The sequence below is a fragment of the Sorex araneus genome, chromosome 2 (assembly GCF_027595985.1).
Source record: "Sorex araneus isolate mSorAra2 chromosome 2, mSorAra2.pri, whole genome shotgun sequence".
NCBI lineage: Eukaryota > Metazoa > Chordata > Mammalia > Eulipotyphla > Soricidae > Sorex > Sorex araneus.
In genome coordinates this window covers 306,104,336-306,125,415 of record NC_073303.1, presented here as the reverse complement: position 1 = coordinate 306,125,415, position 21,080 = coordinate 306,104,336, and the positions used below count along the sequence as shown (strand labels likewise).

Genomic DNA, 21,080 nt, shown 5'->3' with positions numbered 1-21,080 from the left:
GGCAAGCTACTCAGAGCGTAATTGATATGCCAAAACCATAACAAGTCTCACAATGGAGACGTTACTGGTGCCCACTCAAACAAATCAATGAACAATGGGATGACAGTGCGACAGTGCTACAGGATCTGGAGAGATTGCTGCAGCATGTTGCTCGGGTCCGAGATTCATGTGTATGTCTCTGGATCATGGCCGTGTGGGAGCTTAAGTAGACAGTGGCCTTATGTGGGCATCATCTTAGAGTCCAGTCCCACTGGGGTGGGGGAAGGAGAAGAGCCGACTCCTCCCCTGTCCTGTGAGGCCTGGCGTTTGCAACCACTGCCCCCTTGTGCCTGAGCTTTTTGCTGAGTTCTAGAAAGATGGTGGCTGCCAGGATTCCTAGGGGCAAGCCGAGGGATGGCGCCTGCCCCTGTCTGGAGTGGCCTGGCAAAAGTGGCCTATTGCAAAGTCCAGAGCCATCTCCATAGCAAGTTGCTTGGGTCTGAGATTCCTTTGTGTGTCCGTGATGACACATTTTCAGGAAGGCCTAATGGTTTAGCTACAACCTCCCCATATAGCTCTGGAGGCACCTCATGGACCATATAAGATATGGACTCAAGTTTCTTTGGAGTTTGACCCTGGACCTTCTGCTGTAATGAGAAGGTTCAGCTTCATTGCTGCCCTCTGTAGTTATAGTAATTGTCACACTCATAGGTTTAGCAGTGACACGGGGCAAATTTAGGCATAGAGCTTTATTCTGACTGGGCAATGGAACATTTTCTTCAGAATGCAGAAGTGGTTGAGTGGCAGAGTCCTCAGATGGCTCTGGAGGCTGAGCCTGGGCCTCCTGCAGGACTAAAGGTTTGACCTCATTATTGTCTTCTGTAGTTACAGTAATTGTCACACCCATAGGTTTAGCAGTGACATGGGGCAAATTTAAGCTTGGAGCTTCATTCTGACTTGGAGATGGAATATTGCCTTTGGGATATAGAAATCTGAGTGACAGAGTCCTCAGATGGATCAGGAGGCAAATCCAGGCCTCCTGTGGCCCTGGAGAAGTTTCAACCTCATTACTGACTTCTGAAAATATGGAAAATGTCACACCCAAGGTTTAGCAGTGACATGGGGCAAGTTTAAGTGTGGAGCTTCATTCTGACTTGGAGATGGAACATTTTCCTCAAGATGCAGAAATGGTTGAGCTTCAAACTCCATAGAGGATTCAGGAGGCTGAGCTAGGGATTCCTGCTGGACTGAAGATTCAGTCACCTCAGAGATCTCTGGTGCTTGAGCCACTGCCTCCTGCTGAATGGCAGAGTCACCCTCAGGGCACTCTAGAGGCTGAAACTGGGCCTGCACTTGGGCTACATTGTTTATTCTCTTCAAGGCTCTCTGCAGTGTGAGTTAGATTTAGGGTTTCTGGATAGGTTGAAGTTTCACCCTCATTGGTGACCCTTGGAGTTCCAGTAATCTGCAGATAGCCAGGTTTGGTGCTCCCAGTAGATATATTTGAAAGATGGGCATCTTTCTGGATTGGAGACAGTTCATTTTCCTGGTGATGTATTGAAGACTGAGCTTACAAGTTCCAGACCTGACTCTTAAGGCTGAGCTTCCACCTCCTGAGGCACTGAAGACCCCCTTTCCTCAGCAGCCAATGCAGGCTGAACTAGAGTTCCTAGCAGAACTGAAGCAGTATCACCCTCTTCAGGGGTACTTGACAGCAAATCTGAGTCCTGGACGAAAGAAGATTTTGATTCCTCGGGAGATCCTGCAAGTGCAGATAGGGTCAGTTGTGTGTTTGCTGAAACTTCAGCTTCCAGGGCCTTAGAGTGAAGCTGTTCTATCTCTTTAAAGGGTTCTGGATGCTGAGGATGGGGTGAAAAGGATTCAATCGTATAAGGGATCTGTGGATGTTGCTCTGAATCTCCCAGTACATCCAAAGGTTCACTCCCCTCCGATAAAAGATACTCATGCTGGAATCTAAGTAATCATCCTGCATCTGTTGTGGTAGATGAAGAGGTCTCTTAGATTTTTTTTAGGAGTTCTAACGACTTTAGCAGCATGGTAGTGGCCAACTAGACCCTTCCTCCAGTTTTCAGGAGAAATAAACTTTAGTAGTTTTGGATTCTGTCCACCTAGAGGTGGAGCAGGCATTTCAAATGCCTGATCTTCAGGTTGATCTAGACCTACAGTTGAAACTGTACTTGTCCCTCTAGGAGGCGGAGCTCGAGGCAGACTGATGCTGAGGCCAACCTATCATTGGATCAACTGGGAGCCTCTGATGTGTTGCCGGCTTGTCGTTCAAACCCTGGTGTGGCATGGCAAGACGATGTAACCCAGAGGACAACTCTTTACCTCCTTACCCGCTCTTCATCCAGGGCGGCAACTTCCAAGGTGGGATCAACAGCTGGCCCGGGGTTGAAGGATATGGGGCGATTCAAGTGGAAGATCAGGGGAGTCTGAAGACCAGGACTTGGGGCCCCTGGGAGGTTGGAAGTCAGCTGGATTGAATGCAGGACCCACTCCGGGGGCTGAGCTCCCTACACCAGCAGCCACATTGGTCGCCTCGTCAGGAGAGGTAGGGCCCACAGTAGCAGCCAAGACATGCAGACTCCGAGACGCTGCGATCTAGACCAGTAGGGTGTCCCCTGAGGGGAGCCGTTATGGCAGCCGTTAGGACAGTCAGTGATGCGCGCACTTAGCGACAGCGCGCCCCTCCCCCACAGTACCGTTATGCTGCCTTTACGCTACCTTTATTGGGTCCGGGCTGAGCCAGCTCCGCATAACCATCAGGACCCAGGCTTTCCTTCTTCCTGCGAAGGCACCAACCAGGTCCTCTTCCCCCCCCACCAGCCTCCCCTCTCCACCCCCCCAGCCAAGCAGGACTGGGCCTTTCAACTACTGAGCTTGGGGCTGAGCTCGAGGTGGAGGTCGGGGGAAGGAACCCACCCTGGGCTGGGCACTGTGGCAAATTCAGCAGTCCTAGTCCAGTTGGGGCAGTCTTGGTGCTTCCTCCTCACAACTGAAATCTGAGACACATTCTTCTTCCCCTTGGCCATCCTGCTTCCAAGCAAAATAGCTGATTTGAATTAAATCATGTAGTTCTTCTGTTCTGACATCAGTGAGCTCCTCCAAAGGTCTATATTCCACAGCAATTCGACCATTTGATAGCCCAGCTAGGTGTTTGCCTTGCACACAGCAGACCTGAATTCTATTTCCAGCATCCCATATGGTCCCCTGAGCACCACCAGGAGTAATTCCTGAGTGCAGAGCCAGGAGTAACCCCTGTGCATTGCCAGGTCTGACCCAAAAAGCAAATAAAATAAAGTAAAATAAAATAAAAAATAAAACCACAATGAATAGCTTCTGAAATGCATCTGACACAGCTTTTTGAATAGCAAACTTCTGAGTCGTCTTCCTTTTCTTAAGGAATGATAATGGTCCTTCAAGTTTATCCAAAGTCTCCTCAGCTATGCCAACTCCAGGGTTCTTGCACTCAAAGGATGGCAAGACCACCTCTAAAGCACAGAAGAACTTCACGATTTGCTTCTTTTCATTTCTTCTTTTCTTTTCTTCATTTCTTTTTTTTCATCTTTATTTCCCCTTTCCTCAAGGTCAGAAAGATCCTGAAGCTTGACAATCCTTTTAGACCATCCATTGAAACCCAATCAGTAGTTTGCCATTTCTTGGCATTGGGAGATGTTTAGGGCAAGTATCCAGTGTTGAACTGCTTTATGTCTGCTGAGATGCACCTTCAACTGAGACGAGCTGCTGCCAGTCGGGACAGCTGCAGCTCTGGGCAAGAAGTGCACTGAACACAGAAGGCCGAGCCGGGAGAAGGCAGTAGACAGAGGATGCTGCAAGGCTGTGGCTGTAGGGCCAGGGCTCAGCTCCCAAACCAGCAGGGTTTTGTGACTCTTGCTGGGAACCATGAAAGGTACCACCTCAGCCATCCTAGGCCTCACTGCCTAATTTTTCCTTTAGTACTGGTTGTTTCCAATTTTCTTTTTTTGTTTTTTTGATCATACCCAGTGATGCTCATGGGTTACTCCTGGTTCTGCACTCAGGAATTACTCCTGGCAGTGCTTGGGAACCATATGGGATGCTGGGGATCGAATCCTGTCAGTCATATGTAAGGCAAACGCCCTACCTGCTGTGCCATTCTCAAGCCCTCCAGCTTTCTTTTCTTCATCATCATCATCATCATCATCATCATTATCATCATCATCATCATCATCATCATCATCATCATCATCATCATCATCCTGTTGATCATCGAATTTCTCCAGCGGTCTCCATTTGTCCAAGCCCTGAGATTTTAGAAGCCTCTCTTTACTTGTCCTTCCCAATGAGGGAGGCTCTTTCAGGGTCAGGGGAATGAGACCCAGCATTGTTACTGGTTTTGGCATATGAATACACCATGGGCAGTTTGTGAGGCTCTCCCATGTAAGCAGGAAACTCTCGGTAGCTTGCCAGGTTCTCCCAGAGGGGAAGTAGGCTATAAGATATCTCGATTCCAGGAGCTTTGTTTTAAGTCTCTGGATGCTGTCGGTTGGTGGGATTACAAGGCGCTGGGGGCAGTCCCTGGGTGTGACCACTTAGCTTTCTTTTCAAGGTTACATAATGATTTCCATACCACACTCGCCTCACAACAGTGCCCATGGATTAGAAAGCCCAGCCCTTCAACACTGTCAAGTTCAGAGACATTAACAGAGGTGGACAGCACCTCCTGTGGGAGCTATGAGGATGGACCCAATGGTGGTCCTGCTCCTCATTCCAGGTTTAGCAACGACCTCTTCTCTGATTCCCGAGTCCTAAAGGGTGATAGATGCTTCCTTTAATTGCTTCCCTTTTTGACAAAGAAGAGCATCTCTCCTGCTTTAGAAAATTTAGTTAACAATTACATAATTGGTTGATTATTCTTTATATTAAGTTTCTTCTCCAAATAATTTACCATAGTTTGGATTTTTCAACTGGACTCTGGTGCAGTTTTTGTTTTTAGTAAAACAAGATAACAAGAAAACAAGATAACACTCTGACAGCTTCCTTCTGTTGGAGCAAATGACAACAGCTCATCTCTCCCGATCCCCTGTCTAAATGGCTCAAATCAAATATTTTATTTCTATTCTTTAAATTCCCATGTGCTGTAAAAATGCACATAAACTTGACTCCTAATTTCTAACAGTTCCAGAAACATTCTAATCCATAACAACGTATTATTTTATAATAGCTTATTACTTTATTAATTTAGGAGTCATTGTGTGATTTGTTTTCTGCCTCTGCACTTTAATTTTGAAGTATGTTTCTTGCTCCTTTGTTTTTCAAATATGCTATGATTTCTTTGCATTCTTGGTACCAGCTATTTCCTCTACTTAGAAATCTCCATTTTCAGCTCATTAACTGTTATATCTTTTTTAAGGATTGTATAAATATCACTTTCTCTAAGATGGATTTTTAAACCTCCCAGATCAGATTATATTACACTGCTGACTTCCATAGATTTTTGGAATTTCCACTTTGTTGATTTGGGTCATACCTGGCTCTGCTCAGGGATTACTTCTGGTTCTATGCTTAGGGATCACTCCTGGTGGTTCTTTGAGGACCATATACCATGCTGGGGCTCAGACAAGGCCAGATGCACACAAAGCAAGCAGTAAATCACTATCTTAACTCTCCTAGCTCCATTCACTTTTTTTTGGGGGGGTCACACCCAGTGGTGCTCAAGACTTACTCCTGTCATTGCACTCAAGGATCACTCATGGCAGAGCTAGAGAACTATATGTGGTGCCTAGGATCAAACCAAGACAAGAATCCTGCCTGCTATACTATCTCACTTATTCCACCCATCCACTTTTTAAGAACATATAATATTTAATTAACTTATAAGAAGTTCTTCAATAAGTGCCTGGCTTCCTAGATGGTACAGCATGGGCTGTATTTACCTTGCTCAGCTGCGTATCCTTAACATCTCCTATTATTTTCACTATTTTAAAAAAATTTGTGTTGGGGGGAAAGGGAGCCTTGTACCCACTATAAAGTGCTAAGGAGTGATCCCTGGTGATGCTCAGGGGATCACCTGTGGTACCAAGGATACAAACCAGAGTCAGGAGCATTCAAACAGGCACCCAAATCTCTGCACTTTATTTAGCCCCAACATCTCCTTTCTTTTTGGCATAGCAGATAGTCAATAAAAACTTGTGGAGTTCAATTGCTTTCTCTTTTATGCATTCATCATAAGAAGGGCCTCTGGATAGATTGTAGAAGACACATATTTCTTCAAATGTTCCAGAATCCTACAACTGCTATTTTTAAAAAATGGCTTTAAAATTTTTATTTATTTTTATTTTGGGTACCACTATACACAAACTGTTCTTAGTAGGATTTCATATGTGAACTATTCCATCACCACACCCTCCACCCAGACATTTGCTTCCCTCCTGAATGTTATTTCTAAACCGAAAGCTGCTTTGGTTTCTTCCCCTCAGCGTATCTCCTGATTCGAGTTGCCCCATTGTGAATTCTTGTGATAGGAGAAGTTTTGTGCAGAGAAGATTGGCCAGAATTTATTACCTTTAGCTAATCTGGAGGCTCCATATCACTCATTCCTCCTCTGTCAGAGGATTTTGTAGTGTAGTGTTCGTCTCTTGAGTTTCTGTCTCGAGGAGGGTCTTGGGGCTTTATTTAAACTCTGGTAGCCAAGAAGATAAGTAAGACTGCTGCTACCATCCAGGCTGCCATGACTCCACCCCAGAACATCAGTGTGTTAATGTTTAAGAGGTTCCCTGAAACAAGCCATCATTTCTCATGTGACAAAAAAACCCCACAAAAACCCGTGGAAAATTTGGGGAGTGAACTCAAACACTGATGAAAGGGCTTCAAAATAATCTCTGACTGCCAATAATGAAGAAGTAGATAATGGAAACAGGAGACAGAAATGAGCACCACGAGGAAATCCATGAAAGGATTTGACACAAATGCTTGGAATAAAGCAGACCTGAGGGCACCGATGAAATAAATCCATATTTGAGTTTGGCTATACTTCGAGAAAGAGAGCTGCATTCATTAAAACAAGAAAACAACCGCTAAAATCACCCTGAGAACTTTTCTTTTTATCTTCTAAATAGATTTGACCCATGAGGGACGTTTCTCTCTGAGAATAATATGTCTTTTTCCTCCAGCTTTGAAAGTTTTACCTTTTGGATTGTATTCCACACACGTTCTTTATCGTCTCTTCTTCCTTCAAGGGTGTCCATAGCATCTGCCATTAGTGACTGCAGCTGTGGCGCCAAGATAAAAATTATCAGTGTGGAATTCACACAGAAATAACTTCTCTAAATACACAGATTAAAACCTAATTAAAAAATCATTTGTACGCTGATGATTTTATTACTCATCTTTCTGACGATGAACACTGCCACCTCATCTTTGCTTCAGTCATTACCACGTATTATTGCAGATATAAAATATTGAAACAATGAAAACACTCTTCCTGAAAATTTGTAGGAAACATATAGGTTTTAATGTAGTAACTGCTGATGTTTTGTAAAAACAGATTTAGGCTGTAAAGAATGAAGGCGGTGGTTAATTCTCTCAGGAAATGGCATGTAGTACATGAACGCATTTTAGTATTTTTCTCCTGAGGCTAATGTATCATAATTCCAGGCATTATGCAAAAGCTCACCAGAGGACAATACTAAAATTGTGCTGTTTTATTACCTCTTAAAAGAATCTAGCTCATTTGTATTCTTTTACTATTCTTTCCAAAAAATTCAAATCACCAAGTTTACTTTTTAGCAAACTGCATTTAGTTTATTTGCAAAATGTAAGTTATAAAGATTAATACCAAAAAATTCAAGTTTGAAAAATTCTTTCTCTTGCCTCAACTGTCATATTCCGACTTAAAATAGTCTTATAAATCCAAGGCATTTTGTGACTTCGAAGTTAGAAAGCCATGTCAAGCCATGAATATTTAAGTGAAAAAAAAAGTGCTTTAAAAGAGAACAAATGCCATTTCAGTTCACTCTGTCATCAAACAGGATAATCTGCTTGCACTTTAGCTATGGCAGAGCTTAAGGAGGTAAGCAGGTGGGCAGAGTTGAGTCACTCAAATTCTTCTTATTGAGCAGTCACTGTTTATATAGCACCTTGCAAGGTATTTAACTGGGATTTACTTTCTAGGTTAACCCATGCTTGAAATCTGGAAAGTAAAATATGTTACTTTAGGTGATACTATCTTGCAGGTACATAATTTTAAAATATTTGTTCTATATATGCATAGGCAAATCCATTTAAATTTTTTTCTGGTAGGCATTTAAATAATGAAAATGCCTCATGATTCTATATAGGGTTTCAAATAGTAGAACACTGCACTATTTTATCTGTAGCAGTTAGTTTTTCCTAAAAGGTGTCAGTAAGGCTGATTTAGTGTCTTTGGTATATATTTTAAAATATAACTATTTTCAGGAAAAATAAAAGCTGCAGATGTGTGGCTAGGAACTTTAATCTTGAATATGTTTTTCATGAATATGGGATCAACATTGTTCCAACTTCCAAAATTAATATTTTCCTTGTTTTCTATCATCTTAGAGGAGTATTAATCATTTAAAATTGACTAAGATAGGCTCTTTGAAAGCTCTATGTCCACAAACTTCTAAGTGTCCTGTGAATGGAAAAATAAACAGTTTTTTCAAAGGCATTTCTCTGCACATAACCATAAAGATATCCAATGCTTATTGTCAGTTTTGACTCAATAATTCCTTTATTAATGGACTTTTAAAAAGCCTTAATATGTACTCTGCATAGTTTTGTGTTTGACTAGTCAGTTCATTTTATATACTTACTCTGAATATTGGTATTTATTTAATACCTTTTAACAGGTTCCAGTGAACATTATAAATGTTGGCAGTTCATTTATTGATTGGTTAATTTGTTACAACTTTAAAAGCTCAAAGAGGGAAAGTTCCTTTAGTTATCTAAAAATTACAGGTGATCAGTTTGGCTGTTCTCTTCTTGCTCTATGTGAATTCAATTCAAGTCTATAATTAGTTTTAGCTCTCTTCAATTATAGCCTCTAAGTAAAGAGCTTTTCCCTATAACATATTAGCATACCTTCTGGAGTATTTCTACCTTTCCTTGAAAGGCCAGCACACAGTCTAAAATTGTTTTTTCATGAGGATGCATTATTTCTAACATTAATTGTGGTCATAATATATTCTGCTTGAATATTGTTTCTGTGAGATACTCATTCAGTTGGTTTTTGACTGGCTTTGTGTTTTTGAGATTAAAATTACGAATTCAGTTTTTCAAAAAAGACACTTCACTACATCTTCTAATAAAATTGTTGAATCAAAATGTATGTGTGGGTGTTGGTGCAGCCAATATATATGACTTGAAAAGTGTTAGAATAAGACAACTCTTAAGAATACTTTGTAGAGTTGACAAATTTTCTATACCACAATTACTCTTTTTGTCTCCTCACTGTTCCACAGGAGAGAATCATATATTAACATATCTGGGAGTATAAGATAAAAAAGGTCTGATACATAATATGAATAATCAACTCCTTTCCATGATTTTATACATCACAAAATTCTGGCTAAAGAAAAAAGTGAAAGTCAGCGTGAGCATGTAAGACATACACATAATGCCTTTATGTATTTTCCAGTCAAGTTAGGATATGTCATGGGTGTTGGAAAGTTAGCTTTTCAACTACATTCATTATCATAACTTCTCACCCCCAGCCCTCTCCCAGATCATATCACTTTTCTGTTGGCTTAAAACTCTGCAAGCCTTAAACATATCGAAACAAAAGACTTACCAATTCTGCCTCTTGTGGACTGATGTCCTGTAGATAGGGAATGGTCGCTAGCTCGGCCATTGCTTGATTGATCACCTGGGATTGCTCCTTTACTCTTTGCAGCCGGCTCAGGAGGCTGGCATACTGCAACTTCTCCATCACACCTGAGCATACCCGGAAACTCCCCTAGTCACCCAGGATAAGAAAACATTTTAGAACACAGCCACAGAAATACCACTCCCTCTCTCTCTCTCTCTCTCTCTCTCTCTCTCTCTCTCTCTCTCTCTCTCTCTCTCTCTCTCTCTCTCTCTGGGAATTGAAGCCAGAGCTTGTTGTCATATCCTTTGAAGCAATATTGTCTAGTACAAGCAAAGGTTTCCTTTTATCATTGTGAAGCATTGTCTCTAACCTTCCTTCAAAAAGATGTATATATGTAAAATCAAGTTTGTAGGAATTTTGAGAAGGTTCTGCCTAGTAACTGAAGGCTCGAGAGCTCTGACATTGAGTCTGCTGTCTTTTCTCCCAGTGGGATTCCTACAGAGCTGTGTAGAGTAGAAGGGTGACTTGGCACTGCTGATATTAAATCCCAAAGGTATCATTAAGAGCTGAGTTACCAACATTTTTTTTCTTTAAAACAGAACACACAGACTGTACTTTAAAAAAATGCAGGTTGAATAATGAGAAAATGTTGTGCCAAGCTGAATTCTGTTTATCCCAATGACTTACACTGAGACTTTAGTTCTGTTTTCCTTTGGAGAGAGGCTCCTCAACAATACTCAGAAGGTAGGAATTCACTGCTATAAGTACCATACGGGGAGGTAGCAGGGCTATAGTTAACAGTGTTCTTAGGAGTCATGAGTATAAGGGCTTACGCTTGGGTCTTGGGCATGCAAGGATATTATAAAGAACATCTGAATTTCAGCTTGAATTTAGAAAGTAGCTCTTTCTGAAATGTCACACTCATATTCCGATTGATAGCAACTTCTAGTAGCTGGCACTTTTTTTAGACTCTTGGAATAAAGAAAGGTTGAATACCATTACTTTGTTCTTGCTTTAAATGATAGAATCCTTTGATCTATCATAGTTTTGGATCTATGTTTAGCTTTCATTGGCTAATCTTAGCTCTCCGTCATGAAACAGACTAGTATGAACTTTTGTAAGTACCATATTCTCTCATGAATTTACTGGATTGTCTCAGATATTATATTAAGAGTTAAATAATATTTTGGGGGAAATTTTGTTGTTCTCAGTATATCTGGGGTGCCAGGGATCAAACTGAAGTCAGGTGTATGGAGGACATATGTTTTAACCTCTGTACTATCTCTCTGAAAAATTTAAAACAACTTGTAATTCTTGATAGGGAAGATGGAGTTTATCACAAATTTATCACATATCAGTTTAGAGAAGAATTCTTCTAAGGATATCCAAAGGTTAAGAGAAAAGCCTTGTATTTCTTCTGTTTGAGGGTGGTAAGATATGGAAAGGCACATGAGGACTAAATTTGGGACTTGCTTTCCATGAACAGGTACACAGAAGAGAACGACTAAAGGTGATGGCCCCTCTATGATAGTTTCCTGAACCACCTGTGCCAAAATTATTAGGCTTGTTTGTTAGCTAAACTGACTTTGTGTCTTTACTCTTTCAGTCACATAGATTTGTGGCCTTAGAAATATGGATTTTGGCGAGGTCTCCCCTAAAATATTAAAATACCCCAAACCAAAGTTGGAGCTAAAACCACTACTTGAAAAACTAGGTATGTAAGCTGGGGAAGGACTATTTCAGTATGTGCATATGTATAAAAAAGTTTTTCTCAAAAATTAGTTAAGGCAGACATGATTTTTCTTTCTTAAAATAGAATACTAAACAAAAATTGTTAGAAGTATATTATAAAGAGCATCTGAATTTCAGCTTGAATTTAGAAAGAAGCTCTTTCTGAAATGTCATACTCATATTCTGATTGATAGCAACTCCTAGAAGCTGGCACTCTTCTAGACTCTTGGTAATAAAGGAAGGTTGAATACCATTACTTTGTTCTTGCTTTATGTTTTTCTGAACACCTATGTATGCTGTTGAATTAATGTGCCTCTAACTCTTGTAGATCTGTTCTTTTCGATTAATCACTTATCTGAAAATCCATGAACCTATACGACTGATGATTGCAAATTGTGGATTTGGGATTCCTTTTCTGAATTGACAAAATAGCTAGCCAACCCACTTAGTTTAAACATGTAGCTAAACAATGGGATTCTGTCAAATAGAGGAAAGCAAGTTGCAGGAGAAACAGTTTTCTTTCTGAAGAAAAATTGCTTTCTTTGTTCTTCTTTAAAATAAACAATGGGGCTAGTTGCAGGAAAGTGGTGTAGTGACTCAATTCCGAAGAGCAGAAACAACAGCAGCCTGCTTGGGAACATAATCTATCAGTGTAATTTTCCAAAACATCAGGAAAATAAAAATAGTGGAAGGCAATGGTGCTTTGTTAGCTCGATTGTTGGGTGCATAGCAAAGCAGGAAATGCTCCTTGTGAATAAAACACGAAGGAAAGCATATACTTGACTGTGTATAGCAACTTATCTGGTCCCAAGCTAAATGCAGTTTTGTGTTATCAGGAGACTATAGATTAATATTTTATCTGTATGAGATAGTAGTTTTCGAGAGACAAAGATATAAAAATCAATATCTATACCAGCCAGCAAGAATGTTTTAATGCAGTTTGCTTTAAGAATATAAAGAAAATAATGAAAAATGAAGAAACCAGCTTAAACATCCTTTCACTAGCAGAGGAGATTCTAAAGGGAAGTAGCCCTACCAATGAGACTTCAGAAGTGATCAAAGGGCTCTCTAGTTGCTGGGGAGAGTGTAGTAAAGTGGCTAAGACTGAAGTTAAAGCCTCACACCGGTACAGTGAAGGTTAGGTAAATAGCAAGTTCAATGAGGGTTTCAGTTAAAAGAATTGTATAGATTTAATAGAAAGTATGGTTAAATGTTTGTCGAAAGAGTGACACTATATAATACTGCTGAAAATCAGTACTCAAGTATTTAGAATGTATTTCAATTTAGCATAACTTGTAGAAACACTAATTGTAAAATATCAGAGCAAGGAACATTACTGTTCATTTCAGATGTGCATATGTAAACATTTTTTATGCTTCAGTTGAAGAAAATTAAAGGTAAAATTAAGGAGGCATTAAAAACATGGCTAGTTAGGTCATTTTCTGGCAAGTCAGCCTGTGAAGAAGGGTTCATGCATGACAAGAAATTTTATTATTTTAACTCTTTAACATTTAGCCAAGGAAGCACAATACATAAGTTCTATAACTGACAGCAGCCAATAAAGTTAATGAATGGTAAAGTATAGTGGCATCCATAGCATCTGAAACAATTAGGACAAAGATCCAGAAAGGAAAATAACACTGGAGAAGAGCTACTGATTGAATAGTGTGGATGTTCAGTGGGAAGTTTCTCAGTAAATTCTGAGGTTCGCCTGGGATTGTCATTTTGGTCACCCACTAATGATAATTTTTTTCCTAGATTATTTTAATATTGACTTTCTAGGTACTTATGTAGATATATGAAGCAAGGAAAGCCATCTGGCCTCTTTTTTTCAACAACTGTCTATGAATTTAAAACATTAACTACAAGGGCATTAGCAAATTGTTGTTTAAAATATCTTACAAATTATAAAATCAAGACCAACTGATTATAATTCTGTGTATCTGATATGTGAAAATAGGTACATTAATGCAGAGTTTATGACAATTGGGTAACGCTTACTAAAGGTCCCTGCATCATAGCTATCCATTTCTTAATGATAATAAATTAAATACTTTTATTTTTAATTGTATCACTGTATCACGTCATCCCATTGCTCATTGATTTGCTCAAGAGGGCACCAGTAATGTCTCCATTGTGAGACTTATTGTTACTGCTTTTGGCATACCGAATACGCTAAGAGTAGCTTGCCAGACTGCTGTTCGGGTGAGATACTCTAGGTAGCTTGCCGGGCTCTCCGAGAGGGGCAAAAGAATTAAACCCAGGTTGGCCACATGCATAGCAAATGCTCTAGCCATTAGAGACAATATAAAAAAATTATTTTAGCCAAAGCAATAAAAAAGATTTATGTATAAGTATATATATACATATATATGTATATGTATACATACATATGTATTAGCAGAGTCTCTTGCCCCGTGCCTGGCTGTCCTCACCGGGGCCCCTCAGAGGGGGTGGGTTGAGTTTCCCTCCCCCACCAGCAGAGCCCCACAGCCGAAGACCTCTGGAACCCAGCCACAGCCATGCTCAAGGTCCCTCTCCACATGTTCAAATGAGCCTCATGCACGGAGGAACCGGCAGAGAAACCAGGTGTGTGGGGCCTGGGGATGAAATCTCCAAGCCTGTTCGGATCAGAACTGGACCTCTTCTGCCCACATCCCCCATTTTCCAGTAGCTAGGTGGTCACACCCAGAAACTGCCCCTAGTGTCGTCCCATCAAGAACCAACATCCAGAGACTATAAACCAAGCTCTGGGAAGCGTGACATCCTATAGCCTAGTTCTTCCTCTGGGAGAACCTGGCAAGCTACTGCGAGTTTCCTGCCTGCATGGGAGAGCCTAGCAAACATTCTGGGGCGTATTAATATGCAAAAAAACAGTAACAATGATGGGTCTCATTCCCCTGACCCTGAAAGAGCCTCCAATGCGGTACCATTGAGAAGGAGAGTAAAGAGAGTTGAGTAAAGAGAGGCTGCTAAAATCTCAGGGCTAGGATGAGTGGAGATATTACTGAGGCTGCTCGAGAAAAATCGATGATCAACGGGATGATGATGATGACGATAACGATGATGATGAGGATGAGGACGAGGATGATGATGATGTATAAGTTTGAAAAATTCCATCAAATAGAAAATGGTTACTCAGTGTCAAAATCATTGTTTCACAATGCAGTGTGGGCAGCAAAGGAGTGTATAAAGATAACACTGGTGTCAAAATATGAAGATTATTATTGTCTAAGACACTAGAAATGTCCTTATTTATTTATTCATTTATTTAAATTTTTATTTTATTGGATCACCGTGACATAAGTTACAAAGCTTTCAGGTTTAAGTCTCAGTCATATAATGATCAAACCCCCATCCCTTCACCAGTGCACCTGTTCCCCCACCAGGAAGCCCAATATACCCCCCTCCCACACCCCTGCTATCTTCCCCCATAGAAAGAAAATGTTGGGAGAGAAAATCCTTCCCCCTCCCTGGGCAGCATGCGGTCATAGCTCAGCTCAGTCTAGATGCATTTCTATAAGTCTCTGAGTGCCAAAACGGGTTAGTAGACCTCCCGGATCATAGTCCTTAAGAGGGGCCGTGTCATGCATGGCTGCTCTGGATCTCATCTGGGAGGAGAGTGTGCCGTTAACACCCCCATTCCATGATCACTTGCGCGCCACGTCACTGCAAGCTTGTACCCCTGGGTTGTGAGTTCTGGAGAATGGCAGATGCCATGTGGGAAATGTCCTTTTTTTTTAAACCAGTAATTCCCTTGTCTCCATTAACTATCTACCACTTCATGGCTGAAGGTGAAAATTCATGTCCTCTTGAAACTAGATTGTGGATTGTAGATCTCCATGTCTGAAGATGACACCTCTCTAAATCCACCATTGTGATACAAATCACAAAGGTACCTAACTTTTGAGACACTGAACATGTCAGTGATCTAAGGGAAGAAACTATAAATCCACACAATATTTGCGTAACCTTCTTTTTAGAAGAATACATAATTTTTAAAACTACTACATAACTTTTATATAAAAGTCTGTAAAATAGTCCTTTTCTCAAAGCAAGCTAAAACTAATACGAACTAACAATAAACCAAAAATTGAACCAAAATCTATCTTTAAAACTTCTAAAATTTATAGGAGTTAAGAAGTGTTTCCACATGAATTGAATATTTTTTCTGTCAACAGCTCTGTGAGTTGGACCTTACAAATAACAGCCCATTTTATCAACAAGAAACAAGCAATTCAGAGATGAAGTGACTTGCCCTAGTGAGTCAGAGCGTAGCAAGAATAGCCTTGAACAAAAGCCTTTACCTACATGTATCACAAACTTGGGTAACAGCTAATAGAAATAATGTGATGCCTAAACCCTCTAGTGAATGGCATTTGGCATCTAACAAGAAAAAAAAGACACCTTGGTAGATCTTAAAAACACAGTTGAGTGTTGCTTGGGTCATAGATAATGTAACAGTGTAGGAATAATTTCTACTCACCAACTCATTACTTGCTTCATTAAGCTGGGTTATCTTTGCTGCCAATTTTATTCATCCCTGCTTTATGAAGCTAAGTTTGGACACATGATAAGAAACTCAAAGGCCAATATTTGGATCAACTTGAGGTCCCTGGGTATCCTTAATATCATTCACTTAAATTCCACTAAAACCCTTTGAGATTATCTCCACCAACTACTATTTTCAATAGAAATAACCATAGGCAAGTTAATGAGATTCCTTGTTTAGCAAAATGATACTGTCATTCTCAAAAAGATACATTAATTAGATGTCAAGAATCTTGCTAATTATAGCTTTCAAATGATTTTTATTGACACAAAATAGATGCATGTACAAGTTTCCAAGTGGTTAGTATATCTTCTAAAAGAAAAAATAATTTTATAACTTTAAATGTGTGCATTCCCTAGAAAAGGAGACCCAATCTGTACTCACAGTGAGATCTGGGTAAGCATCTTGACAAGTAACAAGGTCTAACAGATATCATCCCAAGAACTGGGGCATAGAGAGATAACCTCTTCGGCACCCGGAATGCTGTATGGTGGTGATGTTAATTAAAACCTGATGATGGCAGTGGCGATGTGTGTGGGTCCATAATTAGGATGGAGAGGTTGGTGAGGGTGTGTGTATGTGTGCATGTGTGCATGCATGCACATGTGAACACATGTCTGCAGAAATTTGTAACAGAGAACAAAGAACAGAACCAAAATTCTATAGTAATGCTAATGAGATTGTTGTGATTAACTGCATGTTTGAGTTAATTCAAAATCCTTTCGCCCCAACGTGAAAATATTTGCAGATGCAGGTTTTTTTTTTGAGATAAATAGGGGGCTAAAAGAGGTTCTGAGGGTGGTCTTTTGTGATAGAATTTGTGCCTCATGTGGAGATGCCAGAAAACTTTCTCCTTGCATTATGAAGATCCAGTAATGAAGTGGTCAATTGCAAGCCAGAAAGAGTGTTGTTCTCATGACCTGAACATACTGGCATCTGATCCGAGGCTTCCAGCTTCTAGAAACATGACCACATAGATTTCTATTATTGAAGCCATACAGTCTATGGTACTTTGTTATGAAAACTCAAGATAAATAAGACAGAGACGAATTTCTTATGAACAGAAACAGGAGAGATAATTGAGCGGAACACAATTGTTGGGAGCGGAGAACTATGTGGTTAGAAAAATCAGTAAAAATGTGCTTTTGTATTTGTAATGCATGGAATTGCAAATCATGCAACTATGTTAAGGACTTTATAGCTTTTCCAAAATGCTGAATAATGTTATTGAGCAGATAAACTGCTGAACAGATGTTAAGTTGCTGTTTGTGATGACCCTCTTGGTTCTTCTTCTTGTAAGGTAAGAACATCAAATCAGTGATGCAATACAAAAGTTACAAAAATTTTTATGAAATTTCCAGCTTATAGGCTTTTTGAAAAATATTCAAAAAGGGGGAAATTTGCAGCTTTATAGCTGGTTAATGAGAAGTTCCCTTAATGTACTTTCAGCATAATGGTTCAAATTTATAAAGCAGCACAGCATAATTCAGGTCCTATTTAGGGCTTGCTTTAAGACTGAAAAGATGAAAAGCCATGTTTTGGGTCAGATAACCTTAAAAAATACAAAAATATCAATTACAATGTTTAGAGTGACACTCATGTCATCAGTATGGTTGGGGATATTGGCGGTCACTAGCTTGATAAATTCTTGAGTTCTTGTGTAGATAATAAGATATGCAAGAATTGAATATAAGAAATAGGGAAAACATCGTATTTCTTCACATTTTATTTTTGATTTCAAGTAATAAATTCACTGCAACTTGAATTAGGTAATAGGAATCTTCAGAAAAAGCTTTAAAAAGAGGCACTAACCTAATATATGCTGAAAATTGCAACACATACCATCGTAACATGTTTTAAATTATAAAAGCAATGAAATAATTAACTAAACCTTACCTGGCTTTGCAAATGAAAATCTTTGTGAATGTTTCCAAATACTCCAAATATGTACATATGTACACCAAACACAATGTCTACTTTTGTATGTCAGATAAATCTAAAAGACTCAATGTACTTACATTCAGTTGCGTACTTCTAATAAAATCCAATATTGGCAGGATACGTTTTCCCATTGTCTCCATGTGTCTCACTGTGTCTTCTCTGCTCAGCATACCAAACGGAGTTTTGTGCTCTACAAAAATGTAACAATAGACAATTTACACTAGTTTTCTCCTCCAGCTTCAATTTCAAAATGCTTTATTTAGAAAGTTATAGACAGATACTTCAATGTCAATAGATAGAATTCTTTAATATAGTACCAGTCTCATCTCTGGACCATATGTATGATAATGGAAGATCTATAAGGAGAAAGGCAAAGGATATATTGCCCTTTAGGGGCTATAATTTATTAATTTTGTTGTGTTTCCTGATTGATTCAAGAGACAGTCTATAACAATTCATATCTCTCTTCAGAGTGAGTTTTTCCTGAGTTATGAAAAAAATACTGTTACAAATGTCTCTGATTCTTGTCTTGTTTCTCCCAGGTATTATTCAAATGTGTAGGTCCCATTGACTTTGAATGCAGCCCAAAGTTGAAATAAGCCTTAGAGGATACAGTGCCAGGCTAAATAAAAATTCTTAATTATGCAAGTAGAGCTGAAGGAATAAATTCAATTTGATTGTGAATTTAGTCTATAAGATTGAGACTAAATCAATTATCCACTCATTGAAGTATTCTTTTGATTTTTGAAATTTTGAAATTAAAGTTATATAACACAATACTTTCCAGAAAATTTAAGGTCCTAGTTAATTACAAGAGTGAAATAGATTATATTTATTAACATAAAAGTAATTCAAGTGATTCGAGATTATTACTTCTATACTTTTCATTTCATTTAATAGGTCGGTTGAATTATTTTCTTCCATGTTTATTACTGTCTTCCCCGGGGCCCCTCAGAGGGGATGGCTCCAGCTTCCCTCCCCACCCCGAGCAGAGCTCCTGGCAGCCGAAGACCACAGGAACCTAGCTACAGCCATGCTCAAGGCCCCTCTCCACATGTTCGGACAGGCCTCACGCATGAAGGTACCGGCAGAGGAATCCAGGTGTGTGTAATCCCATCAATGGCCAACATCCAGAGACTCAAAAGCAAGCTCCCAGAAGATATCTTGTAGCCTGCTTCTCCCTCTGGGAGAAACTGGCAATTTTCTGAGAGTTTCCTCCCACATGGGACAGACAGCCTTGCAAGCTTCCCATGGTGTATTCATATGCTAAATCAAGTAACAAGCTGGATCCCATTTCCCAGACCCTGAAAGAGCCTCCAGTGCGACATCATTGGGAGGGCCAAGTTGAGAGAGACTTCTAAGAAAGATAGATCTCAGGGAAAGGACGAATGGAGAGGTTACTGAGCCTGCTCAAGAAATTGATGATTAAGGGATTTCATGATCGTAATCGTGGTGTTTATTATTGAGGATTATAAATTTTTAAGTTCTTTAAAGACCCTGCAATTTGGCATTGGTGAAATGTGTCTAGGGTGAGAAAGTTGGAATGTGGGACTTAGACATTTCAGGAAAGTGTTTGGTCTAGGGAATTACTTTTCTTGAATCAGAATTCTAAGTAATACTTAAAAACCTACAATGAAAATGGAAAGGAGTTAATTATAACCCAAGGAGGCAAATTTTGGGACCCAGAAAAATTCTGTTAGGCGTTATGACTTTCTAAGTAAAACTTAGCAAATAATGTATAATAAAATCTATATAAAATCAATACTGTAGTGTAATATAAAACTATATAAAATAGAATATTATTTTAAAATAGTATTGAAAGAGTAAAAGAAGACTGGATGATTTACCAGTAAATGTTGGCAACTTTCTACTTGAAACCTTTTCCAAAAATTTCCCGTCTTCTTTGTTTTTGAATCCAAGAGTCAAGAGATATTGCTGCGGGGGGAAAGAGGACCAGTCAGCTGTCTGAGGCAACATGTGGAAACCTTGCATATCTGTAAAAGGCAGAAGAGTTCTTTATCATTTTATGGTTTTCAAGGTTATTTATTTTTGTCTAGCTACCAGGAATTATACCCGGCAAAATAATAAGTACAAATTTTAAATATACAAAGTAAAATCATGTACAAGAAAATTTAGAAAAGTTGTGGTCATCATCATCACTGTCATCCTGTTGCTCATCGATTTGCTTGAGTGGGCACCAGTAATGTCTCCACTGTGAGATTTGTTACTGTTTTTGACATATTGAATAAGTCACAGGTAGCTTGCCAGGTTCTGCCGTGCGGGCGAGATACTCTTAGTAGCTTGCTGGCTCTCCGAGAGGGATGGAGGAATTGAACCTGGGTCGGCCACATGTAAGGGATCCAGTCCTTAAAATAAATTATTGCGGTCCTGCTACAGAGGCAGACTGAAGAAGTGGTTGGGAAAAAGTGACCTGGTGGCTGGATTAGTGCTAGAATACTGAACGCCAGTAATAAGCATCATGAACAATTTTGTAAACCAAAGTGTTTAAATGAAGCGAGGAAACAAAACAGCTCAATTCGATGTATCATCAAATCGATACCAGCTGTTAGAAAATCTAGGATATCAAAAACATATTCATTATTATATTAAATTATTTTTGGTTTGGGAACTATACCTGACTATGCTTAAGACGTACTCCTGGTTCTGTGCTCATGGATCACTCTTGGTGTGGTTTGGTGGACCATGTGGGATGCTGGGTATTGAATTCAGGTTGGACGTATGCAAGGCAAGTGTCCTACCGACTGTACTAGCTCTCTCTAAACTTTCGCAAATTTCATTAAAATATACAGTAATAAAATGCTGCACCATTCTCTTGCTCCATAGTCAGAGAAATGGTTTTATTCTGTTTCTTCTAAAGTTTAAGATTAAGGAAATAATATTTGGAAGACAAGAGAAAAATTGATGAAAGAGAATCAAAACACAAATTATTTAGCTACCATCCTTTTAGAGTTATAGAAGGAAATGATACATGTACTAACTTTGCTAGACTTGAAAATAATGGAAGTGTTATGAAAAATGGTTCTAAAA

At 39.4% G+C, this 21,080-nt stretch overlaps 1 protein-coding gene and 1 pseudogene across 1 annotated transcript in view; both read right to left on the bottom strand.

Moving 5' to 3' along the window:
• SPATA16 (spermatogenesis associated 16) overlaps positions 1-21,080 on the bottom strand; it is a 326,224-nt gene that overhangs the window by 31,890 nt on the left and 273,254 nt on the right. Inside the window, exons 6-9 of the mRNA XM_004603101.2 lie at positions 19,880-20,026; positions 18,110-18,222; positions 9,791-9,955; positions 7,167-7,250 (exon numbers count right to left, since the gene is read on the bottom strand). Coding sequence (XP_004603158.2) covers positions 7,167-7,250; positions 9,791-9,955; positions 18,110-18,222; positions 19,880-20,026 — 509 coding nt within the window. The remainder of the gene's footprint in view (positions 1-7,166; positions 7,251-9,790; positions 9,956-18,109; positions 18,223-19,879; positions 20,027-21,080) is intronic.
• On the bottom strand, positions 2,956-3,926 carry LOC105943578 (RAD52 motif-containing protein 1-like; annotated as a pseudogene).